This window comes from Syngnathus floridae, chromosome 1, assembly GCF_059516105.1.
Source record: "Syngnathus floridae isolate MCC-2025c chromosome 1, RoL_Sflo_1.0, whole genome shotgun sequence".
NCBI classification, from domain to species: Eukaryota; Metazoa; Chordata; class Actinopteri; order Syngnathiformes; family Syngnathidae; genus Syngnathus; species Syngnathus floridae.
The window spans coordinates 26,059,110-26,073,006 of NC_142413.1; the positions used below are offsets into that span (position 1 = coordinate 26,059,110).

The 13,897-nt window shown below is 44.9% G+C and overlaps 1 protein-coding gene across 5 annotated transcripts in view; it reads right to left on the reverse strand.

Annotated features, from left to right (window-relative positions):
* Window positions 1-13,897, reverse strand: part of spdl1 (spindle apparatus coiled-coil protein 1) — a 192,484-nt gene that overhangs the window by 132,911 nt on the left and 45,676 nt on the right. For all 5 annotated transcript variants that reach the window (XM_088390585.1, XM_088390601.1, XM_088390568.1 and 2 more), the window contains one exon: window positions 6,301-6,399. In XM_088390585.1, coding sequence (XP_088246711.1) covers window positions 6,301-6,399 — 99 coding nt within the window. The remainder of the gene's footprint in view (window positions 1-6,300; window positions 6,400-13,897) is intronic.

The following is a 13,897-nucleotide window of genomic DNA, read 5'->3' on the forward strand; positions in this document are numbered from 1 at the left end:
TTCGTTCGATACAATAGCAACAGGCTAAATGATAGGTATGCTAACGTGACAAACACAAATGAGGAGCCGAGAACGGGCCTGACGTAACATATAGAGTGATTTAGGACAACTATTACATAAATAACATGTTTATAAAACCATCGGTGTCACTCCAATTCATTAAATCCATCGATCGTTCTTTGTTAACAATGGGTGCGCCCGGCTGAGGGCGCTTGCACTTCAAAATATTCCACAGGCTCATATAACGATAGATAAACTATATTTCAAATAACTATAATATAAGCAATATTATCAAACCATCCGTGCACTTTAAATCCATTAAATCCATCGATCAAATTCCTCGTCCTTTGTCAACATCGCCGCGCGTGCGCCCTGACGTCAGCCTCGTCTTTATTCCACAGATCTAGTATATAACTATATTGTAGCGTTAACAAAGTACAAGGATAGACGTGGGTTTGGTAAACGGCTCTTTATTCCACAAAACAAAGTTCCAAGCGTGTGGCGGCGTGGACTTCCAGAGACGATAGCTCCATGGCAGAGGACCGGGCGTGCGTAATGGCCATGTCCGAGCCCCATGCACCGTTCGCGGACAGCCACTCGACCGAGCGCCGGCCCCCGACTCAGTAGAGTAGGACCGGGCGTGCGTAAAAGCCATAATAGTTTTTCAAACCTTCTATGTCACTCCAAATCCTTAATTCCTTTAAACTCTTTGTCCTCCGTGTCACTTAGAAATGATCACCGCTAATGATGCTGGTCGTCCTTATGTGGATCGCGCCGCGCGGTGCCACTGACGTCACTTGAAATAGTAATCCATTGGTACATCACGGTTCTCCAAACTTTCTTTCTGCTGCTCGATTACTGTTTTCAGCTGCATATTTTACAACTTGAAGTTTGTAACTTGCAAAATATGACTTTCTTTTTGGTGCCATTTTTCTTAAGCCCACCCAGTTGATGAGTCACGGCCAACGGTGAAATTTAAAGCGCCCTCATCCAGTTTCGTCTGAAAATATATATTTTTTCAGATGTAGTTTTTTGTTTTGTTTATTTGGTTGTTTTATCAAAGACAAAGTCTGCTTTATTGTCGATTTTTTTTTCATATACCAAGACACACAAAGAGATTGAAATTACGTTCCCACTATCCCTCGGTGAGATAGTACACATATCCATACAAGCAACACAAAAAACCCAAGAAGGCATAAACAATGAATAAATAAGAGTGTTGAATAAATGATAAATAAACAAATAATAATAAATAATAATAATAAATATAAGAGGAGCAAACAGACAGTGGACTTGGATATGGTGTTTTAAAGTGTTAATTGCTTTATTTGATGTTTTCTCTATTTTTTATGTTTTGAATATGTTCAAGATAAAGATATAAAAGCATGTTAAGTGATCAACTATACTAAAAATAACATGGGAAGTGGTCAACTATACTTTTAAGTGATGTCTTAATGATCAAGTAAAAATTTGTGGAAGAAAAACATATATTCTCCTGAGTATAAGTCGCCCCCCCACCCAAACTATGAAAAAAAAAACGCGACTTATAGTCCGGAAATTACGGTAGTTACAGTATCACTCTGAGTGATAGTACGGTTATCTATAGTTATAGTGGTTTCCTTAAATAAGTGTTGATAACGAGTAGGACCAATTATCAACATCTCAGTTTTATCTGGGTTGAGGGTAGGGGCGTAGATCGACCGGTAAATTGAGAGCTTTGCCTTTTACCTTAGCTCTCTCTTCACCACGATGGACCGGGACAGAGTCCGCATTACTGCCGACGCTGAACCGATCCGCCTGTCGATCTTGTGCTCCATCCTGCCCTCACTCGTGAACAAGACCCCAAGATTGAACCTCTCCACTTGGGGCAGGATCTCATCCCCGATCCGGAGAGGGCATTCCACCCTTTTCCAACCGAGGACCATGGACTGTGATTTGGAGGTGCTGACCTTCATCCTGACTGCTTCACACTTGGCTGTGAACCGCTCCAGTGAGAGCTGGAGATCACGGCTTGAAGAAGCCAACAGCACCACATCGTCTGCAAAAAGCGGAGACGCAATGCTGAGGTCCCCAAACCGGACACCCTCAACGCCTCGGCTGCGCCCAGAAATTCTGTCCATGAAAGTTATGAACAGAATCGGTGACAACGGGCAGCCTTGGCGGAGTCCAACCCTCACTGGGAACGAATCCGACTTACTGCCGAAAATGCGGACCAAACTCTGGCATTGGTGATACAGGGCCCGAACCGCTCTTATCAGTTGGCTCAGCACCCTGTACTTCCGAAGCACCCTCCACAGAACTTCCCGAGGGACATGGTCGAACGCCTTCTCCAAGTCCACAAAACACATGTGGACTGGTTGAGCGAATTCCCATATATAATTCCGCTATTTTATTCTCCTCACTTTTTTGACATGCTACTTCTTCCACATAATTCCTCCGAGTCACTCGAATCCACTTTTGACGTATTCCAAATATTCACGTGATTTCCCGTTCTCGCAAAATTCGCAAATTTACGGCAAATTTACGGCAATTTTTCCCTGTTCATTCTTAATGGCACATTCAACATTTCACATTTACGTTGTTCGTCATTCAGCACATTTAATTCAAATTGAGGAAGATTTTCGACATTACCAAATTGCCAAATTCAAAATTTTCACGTCTTCATCTTTAAAATTCGCGCAGAATTAAATTTTTCACTTCTAATTTCTACATTTTTCAACCGATTCAACACATTCCAACTTTACACCGTTCATCTACCTATTCTAAAACTTACCAAAAATTCCAAATGTTAAATTTTGAAGTTTACGCCAAATTTGACATCAGTTTTTTCCTTCTAAAGTGGCGCCGCGGATGGCCGCCTCGGTGACTCGCTCTCTGCTACTTTGTGTTATTTTATGTGTTTTTTGCGTCTTCTGCTGCCCATCTCGGATCACTTTTAGCAGAGAAGAACTGTTAAACATTGGACAGTCTTCTGGTACTTTCTCTCCGGCTTTCACTAATACAGGATGTTTGACAGAGATTCTAGCCAGAGAGGAGGCACTCTAAAGTTCTGCCAGAGACGGCAGCGAGGCAAGCGCGCCAGAGCCCTCGTAAAGTTGAGGCAGAGAGGGTTCCGCCCTCCCCTACCATCAATACATCTGGCGAATGTCCGCTCCTTGGCGAAAAAGATGGATGAACTGCTGCTTCTCATCCCAAGGAACCCGCACGTTAGCAGATCCGTCGTGCTATGCTTCACCGAATCGTGGCTCACCAAACTCGTCCCCGACCATGCCGTGAAGCTGCTTGGATTAGGCTACTACGAGCTGATCGAAACACGGAGCTCACGGGAAAACAAAGGGAGGTGGTCTATGTTTCTATATTAATGAAGGTTGGTGTACTGATGGCACAGTGTTGAAAGAGTCTTGTAGCCCTCTCCTAGAAACTGCTGGCCGTTTTATTCACCACGAGAGTTCTTCTCGATCGTAATGGCAGCTGTTTACATTCCACCACACGTTCATGCAATCAAAGCCACGCAGCTGCTGGCTGACCAGGTAACAGACATGGAGAGAAAACAACCAAACTCACTGATCATTGTTTTGGGTGATTATAACAGCGCGAACTTCACACACGAACTCCCCAAATACAGACAGCACATAACGTGTCCCACTAGAGGGTCCACTGTCTAGTTCATCTGATCCCAACCAGGGTAGAAATTAAAAACTTCTAAGCCTGTGGTGAGGACTGTGAGGAAATGGGCAGTTGAGTCAAAGCAGGACCTCCAAGCCTGCTTTGGGATGTTTTGAAGCTGCAACTTCCGACCTGCATGAACTCACTGATACTGTGACATCATACATCAGCTTTTGTGCGGACTTGTGTGTGCAGACTAAGACCTTCTAAACGTACAACAACAACAAACCGTGGTTTACACCAAACCTCAGGATGCTGGGCAAAGCCAAGGAGGAGGCCAACAGGAGTGGGGACCAGGACCTGTACAGGCAGGCCAAGAACACACAGAACCGAGAAATCAGGAAAGCCAAGAGGTGCTATCGGGAGAGTCTGGAGAGACATTAATCTGCCAATCCTGATCTCTCAACAGTGTGGAAAGGCCTGCAGAGCATCACGGGATTCAAGAAACCCCGTCCTGTGGAGAACCTTAGGCTTGCAAACCAGCTAAACGGGTTTTACTGCAGTTTTGAACAGTCCACCCACACAACAGGACCTTCTGCATCACAATCAACATACACACCTTCAGAAACCACGTCCACAATTCAGATCCACGAGGAGGTGGTGTGTCAGATGTTCCGGAGACAAAAGGTCAGGGAGGTACCAGGCCCAGACGGCGTGTACCCATCCTGCCTGAAAGTCTGTGCTGAACAACTGGCACCCACCTTTGCACGAATCTTCAACCGTTCCCTGGAGCTGTGTGAGGTGCCCTCGTGCTTCAAAAGCTCCACCATCGTACCGGTGGCCAAGAAGCCCGCCATCACAGGTTTGAATGTTTATAGACCTGTCGCCTTGACATCTGTGGTCATGAAATCCTTTGAGAGGCTAGTGTTGAGCCGCGTGAAGTACATCACGGCCCCCCTGCTCGACCCCTTGCAGTTTGCCTACCGGGCAACATGTGACTGCACTACATCCTGCACCACCTAGACACCCGAGGGACATACGCCAGGATCCTGTTTGTGGACTTCAGCTTGGCGTTCAACACCATCACTCCCAAAATCCTCCACCAGAAGGCTTCAGAGCTTTGGAATCCACTATCCACAGATATCAGTGCTGCTACCTTGGTATAAGCATTCAAGACACGATTAAAGTCGCATTTCTACGCCCTTGCCTTTAATTGAACTACACTGGCTGATATGGCTACAGTTTGTGCTCTCGCTCCTGCCCTCTTCTCTACATCTTGGGGGCAAAGTCTGCCCAAACTGAAAGAAGTTTTGCATCAGCTGACCGGTACGATATTTGAGATGGACTACCTCCCCGGGGGCGCTACCGTGATGACTGAGGGTGTCTTCCTGCAGCTCTTCATTTGATTATTGACATCTACAGTATATTACCTTATTTTGTATTGTTTCATATTGTTTCATACTCTGCTTCCATTGTAGCCTGGTCATTCTGGAAGGGCGAGCCCCAATCTGCAGTCCCTTTTCAATTACCCTGTGGGTTATGAGCAGGGGATGTTGAGAATAACTATCAACTTTAGGCATGTGAAGCCCTTTGAGACATTTTTGTGATTAATGCCTATATAAATGAATTTGACTTGAAGAAACTGCAATAATTATAATTTACCTATTTAAATAGGAAGTTTAGGTTTCTATGAAAATACAATTTAGCTGATGGTTTATGATATAGGCAAATTACACCAAAAGACATTGCAGATGAAAGTGCAATTTCTACATCAACGTAGCTGGATTTCTTCTGGTCAGTTTCTCCGTTTGAATTTTAGAGTGCTTTTAACAGAGAAAGATGGGTTAGCTGTAGCCCAGGTGGTGAACGTACTTGTCTAGCACTTTTCTACCTTTCGTACTCAAAGCACATCACACAGCTTCCTCATTTACCTACTGATGACATTCCATTAGGAGCATCTTGGGGTTCACGGGCACTTCGACATGGTCACAATGGCCACGGAACGGACCCGTAATCTATGGGTTGGGAGAAGGCCACTCTACCACCGAGACACACAAACCAGCATTGTACATACAAACTTTAAACAAACTCCAAACACACACGCACGCACGCACGCACACACACACACAAACACGTACAGTAGAAACCTAGATCTCATCGCTAATCTGTTCCAAAAGGAACATCAAGTAGCAAAGTCGTTGTGTACATAAAATTACAAAAAAACAATGACAATACAGTAGAGCAACTCTCAGCATGAACCGTTGTGTTCTCGTGAAGGAAGATTTGTGGAAACAAGCCGCGCACGATTGCAGTCGGGCGTCAAAGGTTGACAACCTGCTAAAGAAAAACACCAACAAACGCTGGTTTCTGAAGCTTTGTCCCAGAACAGAGACAAAGATTTTTCCCAACATTTTGGCTCAAAAACCGAATATGTTGACTCCTGAGGTGGTCAACCACTGTATGTTTGTGTATATACACACACACACACACACACACACACACACACACACACACACACACACACACCAACGCATGCGTACTTCTACACTACGCACGCACACACATAGGAGTGCGATGAACAGACCTGAATTCTAAATCCTGAATCATCAAACATGCGCTCACAAATATTAAAAAATCTTGATTTTGTGAAAATATAGAAAAAATGCTCAGAAATGTTGGCCATTTGACATTTACCTCAGCAAAAAGAGAATTGCCCTTGCTGTTTGGATCCTGGGCTTGTTGTAGAACTCTTTCCACATGTACCTGGAGTTCACGGTTCACCTCACGAGATTTCTGTATTAAAGAAAAGAGGCAAAGAAATTACATATATATAGTCCTCGGCTTTGACATAAGAAAAATATGTAAAATACCATTCCATGAAACCTATGAACAATTCAAAATCATAAATTTGAGCACAAACCATGCAATAACATGTCTCAAATGTGTATACTGTTAAACATCCGACAGTCTTCTACTGGCACTTTCTCTCCAGTTTTCACGGACCCGGGCAGTTTGACGGAGATTCTAGCCAGAGCGGCGGTGCTCTACAAATTCTGCCGGAGACGGCGGCGTGGCAAGCGTGCCAGAGCCCTCGTGAAGTTGAGGCAGAGAGGCTTCCGTGCTCCCCTACTATCAATTCATCTGACGAATGGCCGCTCCACGGCGAACAAGATGGACGAACTGCTGTTTCTCATCTCATAGAGCCCAGACGTTAGCAGATCCGCCGCCCTGTGCGTCACCGAACACATCCCTGATCACGCCGTACAGATTTCGGCTCATACGTGCGGATCGCAGGACGGAGCTCACGGGAAAAACAGAGAGGTGGGTTATGCTTCTTCATCAATGAAGGTTGGTGTACTGATGTGAAGAAGTGCATGGACAAAATATTTTGACCTGGACAAACTGTACGTGAATATTACAAGTACTGTGGGTTTAAACCCGTATGAAAAACTGTTTGGGCGACAATATGGATTACGATGTTTTAACTTTAAAACCAGGTGGGAAACTAAGGATGATTAAAATTTGTCCGATTACATGAAGAACATGCTAGAACATCTAAAGAACCAAACCAGTAACACTGATGACGAACCCATCTCTCCGCAAGATGACCCCAAAGTGGTATCGGGAGACTAAATATAAATATTTGACCAGTTTTTACTGGTCTGATTTGAAAACGAGTTATTTGTCAGTTCGTTTTGTAGCTTTTACTGTATATAATAGTGTTAAGAGTAAAAGTGATCAAGTCATCACAAAAATCACGAAAAAAATCTTATATAAGCCGCACCTGACTATAAGCCGCAGGGTCCAAAATTTTGGAAAAAAGTCGCGGCTTATACACCGTAAATTACGGTAATTTCACGTGCATTAAATTACCTGGTACCGGTGTGAAGCGAGGTGCTCTAGCCACGCCGTGGTGTGTTTCTTTGACAAATGTCACTGCCCCTTTTTTGCCCATTGCTCGTAGTGACATTTGGTTTTGGTGTAACAGTAACAAACTTTATGATAGGTTGCCTTTAAATAGCTCTGGTGTTTGCACTTTGGTAACCCTTTTGCTTCCTGTTCAATTGATTCCCATGACTCTTTATGATCTGGGACTTTTTGTTAAGTCCATAGTGCCCAAATTCTGGTTCAGAACGAAGCGAAGCACCGATTGGCTGGGCTCAGCAGATCCAACTTACATTGACGCCATTGGTGTTCCGAGAGGAGTACCGGATGAGTATAAGCTGGTGAACCAGGTAGCAGCTGGTTTTCACTCCATCCTGTGTTGGTGGTGTACTCTTAACAAAAATGTCGACAGGATCAACTACATCCATTACAACGTGCAGAGGCTTGGAAATTGGACCGAGGCGGGTTTTAAAGCGGTCCACTCCCAACTGGCCGCTACTTCCCTCATGGCTTTCCAGAACCGGATGGCCCTTGACATGCTACTCTCAAAAGAGGGCGGTGCCTGCGCCATGTTTGGTGAGCAATGCTGCACATTTATTCCAAATAATACTGCAGCTGATGGAAGCCTATCCCAGGCTCTTGAGGGCCTGAGGACCTTGAATGGGAAGATGAAGGAACACAGTGGGGTCAACACAGAGATTTGGAACAACTGGTTGAATGTGTTCGGAAAGTACCGCACTCTGGTTTCCTCGGTCCTGGTCTCCATTGCCGTTTTTGCTGCTGTTTTAGCCTTGTGTGGATGTTGTTGCATTCCATGTCTCCGATCCCTAATTAACAGGTTAATTACAACTGCCATCTCTCCAGCAGCTGAGACTTTTTCCGTTGCTCCAGAGGGACGACTTTTTGACTGACGACGATTGTCACTCTAGCAATGACTTCTACTACTACTGTGGTAAACCTGTCGGGTTTGTTTCCCATGTCTGACATTGATGATTAAGATTCTATCTCCTCCCGAGTGTAAATTTGTTCTTGTGAAATGTGATCCCGCGGCTGAAAATCTTTTTGAAGTGGCCGTTTAGGTGATAAGATAGTCCGAGAACTTATGATAAACAGGTGCACTCACTGCACCAACATCACCACCCGGTCCACTGCTGCTTCCAGACAGGAAATGGAAATAGAGGCCTGCTGTATCTTAAATCCCTAGAATGACTTTTTTAGGTTGCCTCGTCTTTGTTTTTGTGAGGTACCCACACCCCTCTCTTGGAGGGCCACCGGCCACCAAATTCTACTTATGACACTTCACATGTCAACATGGAGGAAGCAACGTGACAGGAGCTCAGAGGAAACATCAGAGCAACAAAAGAGAGGAAACAAGAAAGGTGGATGATATAGCTAACCAGCTATTAGCCACTGCTAGTAAGATAGCCACTGCTATCTGGATTATTCTCAGCTGCTGTCATGTCTCATCTCTTCCATGGACTATCACTTCTGCTACTCCGGGCTCCTATTCAACCAATGTCTCGCTCATTCATCTACACTGCTGCTGATCTTCATCGCCTCAACAATAACCACAGTCTCCCTGCTGCTGCTGCTTCAGCTGCCAGCAAGGCTGGGATCCTTCGCCGTCGCCGCTACATCCACTGTAGCTTTGGACTATCTTTGAACCGATATTTCCCTGACAGCTCACCCATTCTCTCTTGCTGGACTACCTCTCGCCCCCCCGTAACCCCCACCTCCCGTACTGCCAACCTCAACAACCTCCGCTCCCCCTCCCCCACTGCTCCTTGATCCATCTCCTTTGCACTGCTGAACTGTTGCTCCCTCTCCAACAAATCACCTGTTATTTTTTAATTGCTACTGGACAATAACTTGGATCTGCTCCTTCTCTGTAAAACATGGCAACAGCCCCTGGATTTCTTTGCTCTCAACCAAGCCACTCCATCCAACTACAGCTAAATCACCAAACCCCACCTCTCTGCGCGAAGGGGTGGCATTGCTGTCCTCCATAAGCAGTCCCTACTCATCACTGAACTGAACCTCAACCTCCCATCTATTTAATCCTTTGAATATCTCGCTTTTTCCCTCCACAATTCTACTACTGCTGTTCTCATCTACTGTCCCCCAAAGTCACATCCGTCTCCGTTCTGAACACTCTGAACTCCTCACCATCGTATCCTCAGTCTCCTCCTGACTCCTACTCCCCGGTGACTTCAACATCCACATCGACCAGCCAACTGCCCCACTGACGTCCGACTTCATCTCTTTTCTGGACTGCTTCCATCTTACCCAGCATATCAACTTCCCCACCCACACCAAAGGCCACACCCTAGATATAGTTTGCTCCTCATTGCCACTCGTATCCAACTCCCGTCCTCACGCCTTCCCACTGTCAGATCATCTCTGCATCCTCTTCTCCAGCCCTCTACCCTCGCCTCATAATCCCACAAAACGCACCATCTCCTACGGCAACATCAAGAAAGTAAACCCACTCACACTTTGCCAGCTCATATCCCCCTCCTATTCATCTGCTACCTCTTCCCCCTTGGTTATGTCATCCGCAAACTCAATCTGGACTTCCACTGTTACACTGATGACACCCAGCTCTACATACGCACCGCACCCACCCGAAACCATCCCCTCACCCACCTTGAAACCTGCATCTCTACAATAAAAACATGGCTGACCCACAACTTTCTCAAACTCAACAGTGACAAAACAGAGCTCCTTCTCATAGGCACTAAATCCTCCCTCAATAAAACAGGACCCATCTCACTCACCATTGACCTCAACCATCACTCCCTCCCCTCTGGCATGCAACCCCGGCGTTATCTTCGACCCTACACTGTCCTACCATGCTCATGTTAGCTCAGTTGTCAAGACCTTCTACTTCCACCTCCGCTGCATCGCCAAAATCCGACACTGCCTCTCTCTCCCTGCCGCTGAATCCCTCATGCATGCTTTCATCTCATCCCGGCTTGACTACTGCAACTCCCTTCTCACCGGCATCACTGCTCACTCACTCCATGGACTTCAACTAGTCCTCAACTCTGCTGCCTGCCTCCTTACCCACACCCGGTCCTGCAAACGCATCACTACCATTCTCCACTCTCTTCACTGGCTCCCCATCAAGCAGCGTATCATCTTCAAGATACTCCTCCTCACCTTCAAAGCCCTTTACCACCTGGCTCCCCCCTACCTATCCGACTTCCTTATCCCCTACCGCCCCAACCGTCCCCTCCGATCCTCCACCACCTCACGTCTACCATCTAAATAAAATCCTTTGGTGACAGAGCCTTCTCCTGCACAGCAGCCCAACTCAGTTTTTTTTTTTTCTTTCGTTTTACATTTCGTTTTACAATGGAGGATTACATATCCAAACGATTTTTCCGTTTTTACATTTCGTTTTACAATGGAGGATTACATATCCAAACGATTTTCAACTAAGGATTTTCGGTCGAAGCAGGAGGTCATCAGTAAAGGAAGACCAACTCCGGAATTTATAAGGTTTGATTCGGACAACAGGACTTCGGAACGGAGTGGTACGCACAGTCTAAAACAAGTTTTTGATTCCATGTGCTTAATTGAGTGTTTTTATGTGTGAAGACTGCTGATATGAGATTTTAATTAAAATAGTTCAAATTAAATAACGAATAAGCCACGCTACTTGTGACACGGTTAGGTGCCCAACAAATTTTACCGGGGTGGGGGGGGGGGGTGACGTCAGAACCTCACCGCACATCACTGGTGCTGGCCTTCCCTGTAAGCGTCTTTGGGTCTTTGAAAAGCTCTATACAAATTTAATGATTACCGTAATTTCCGGACTATAAGCCGCGACTTTTTTCCAAAATTTTGGACTCTGCGGCTTATAGTCAGGTGCGGCTTATACAAGATTTTTTTCGTGATTTTGGTGATGACTTGATCACTTTTACTCTTAACACTATTATATACAGTAAAAGCTACAAAACAAACTGACAAATAACTCTTTCAAATCAGACGAGTAAAAACTGGTCAAATATTTTAAAAAAAGATATTAAAAGTTAAGACAATTTGCAATTCTAGTAATGACACACGAATTTGATGCACAATTTGTCTTCGCGGGCCACATAGAATGCTGTGGCGGGCCGTATCTGGCCCCCGGGCCTTGAGTTTGACACCTGTGCTCTAAACCCTTTCTCTTACTCTGCCATGTCACTCAGAGATTACACAAAGCAGTGGCGCTGTTTGTACCATCTGCATTGTATTAAAACCCAATCAATCAGCATTTAAATTAAATTCTTCTGACATTTTGCTCACCAAAAAAAGTTGTAATGAATGTGAACTTTTAATGCATTTTATTCAGAAGGTTACTTTGAACCTTAAACGGCGGCGCGGCGTACTTATGGATTTGTACGGCCTCCGGCCTCCAGGGGGCGCTCTAGCAGGAAGTAAGAGCGAGACATGCGAAGAAGAGATAATGCGCCGAAGAAGACGCGCTAGTTTGTGTTTACATTTCACGCATCACGCAGAATGCGATCAAGACGGACATTACTGAAAGGAAGCCTTTATACACAAACCGTCATCATGGGGGACAAAAGAAATGCATATGATGCCGCTTTTAAGCCAAAGGCAGTCGATGTGGATGACATTATCTTGTGTCTACTCTGGAGCGTACTTATGGATTTTTACGGCCTCCCCCTGGTGAGGGGGCGCTCTAGCAGGAAGCAAGAGCGAGACAGACGAAGAAGAGATAATGCGCCGAAGAAGACGTGCTAGTTTGTGTTTTGATTGTCTCGCGCATCACGCACACACCCGCGCTCACACAAAGACAGGAAGCTTTTATACACAAACCGTCATTATGGGGGACAAAAGAAATGCATATGATGCCGCTTTTAAGCTATACGTGTCGCTCGCTAGTTTAATGTAATTTAGCGCTTCGTGCATGAATAAGATTATCATGAACAGACCTTCTTCACACTCGAAGAAATGCATGAAAGCGACGACGAAAGAGAGACTGAGAAAGTGTGAGGCGAAGGATATCTAACGCTATTCCAATCGGACACTAAGGAGGAAGACTTCGATAGTTTCAGTGCACAGGAGGAAGATGAAGACAGCTCCTTTTTTTACTTTTACTGGTATGTTTTTTTTAACCAGCCGTGTTAGTGCTGTGCTACCGTGTTGCTGCTGTGTTGTTGCTGTGTTACCGCCGCGTAACACAGCTTCACAGAAACAGCTTCTTACCCGAGGCTGTCGCTCTGATGAACTCTCACCACTCATAGAGACTCAGAGTCATCACTGTGCAATAAGATCCTGCTCTCGTCACCTAAATGTTATTAGTTACCTGAATGTTGTCAGTCACTAAAATGTTGTACAGAGGCTGAAGTCAACCGGAGTCAAATTCCCTGTTTGACATGCGCAAACTTGGTCAATAAAGCAGATTGTGATTCTTATTTTCCGCACTATAGGAGGAGCAGAAGCTAGAAACTCACTTCATCCTAGCTGAACTCAACATGAAATCCACATTTTTCCACCCATCGTCTTCTCTGTGTAATTTACTTGAAAAAGATACACCACAATCTTATTCTGAACATTCTGTTTAATGTTCAGAAAAACACAACAGCAGTACACGACAGTATACAAAAGGTTTCAATACTTTTTGTGCTAAACACCAGATAAACAGAATTTCAGAGGAACATTTAATGTCCATATACAGCTATGTCATGGATTATCCATCTTAATGGCCCTTTGTGAAATTTACGGGCAAACCACTCATGCCGTTGAAAAAATCTTACGAGTAACTCCTCTGTACGGTTCCCTCTGAGTCTCCACACATTCTCCTTAACCCCCAAATTAATATTTACGGTATTTTCCACAATATAAGGCGCACTTAAAAACGTAAAATTTACTACAAAAAAAACCCAGTGCACCTTGTAATGTAGAGCGCCTTAAATATGGATCAATTGATGAATTTGTTGATTCATACTAGTTGTTCACAGCGCTAGGCCAAAATGTTTCATTACGTTTCAGTGCGACTAGTAAATTACAAGATCGCATCACTTTCAGAAATACGGCAACCGTGGTCAGGAGTGTCACAGAAGTAATCTACTACTAGTCGATCGCATGACATTTGATAAAAAAATACATTTCTTCTATAGGCTAGAATCCATCCCATCGCTTGATTGACATGCAGGTAAACCTGTCGGGAGGCAATCATAGTGAACCGCATATGCGCAATAGTGACCACACCCCCTCACCGTGGCAGGTTTGGCTGTGCAGACACAAACCCGGCACCAAAGCTAACAAGCTAGTCAACGCATTACGCATAAAGATACGCACCCGCCTTTTTCTTTTAAACTAAAGAAAGTTTATGACCATCAAAAATGAGTGGGGTGGCTGGACCAAGTAGGAAGCCAAACTGTATCACTTTCAT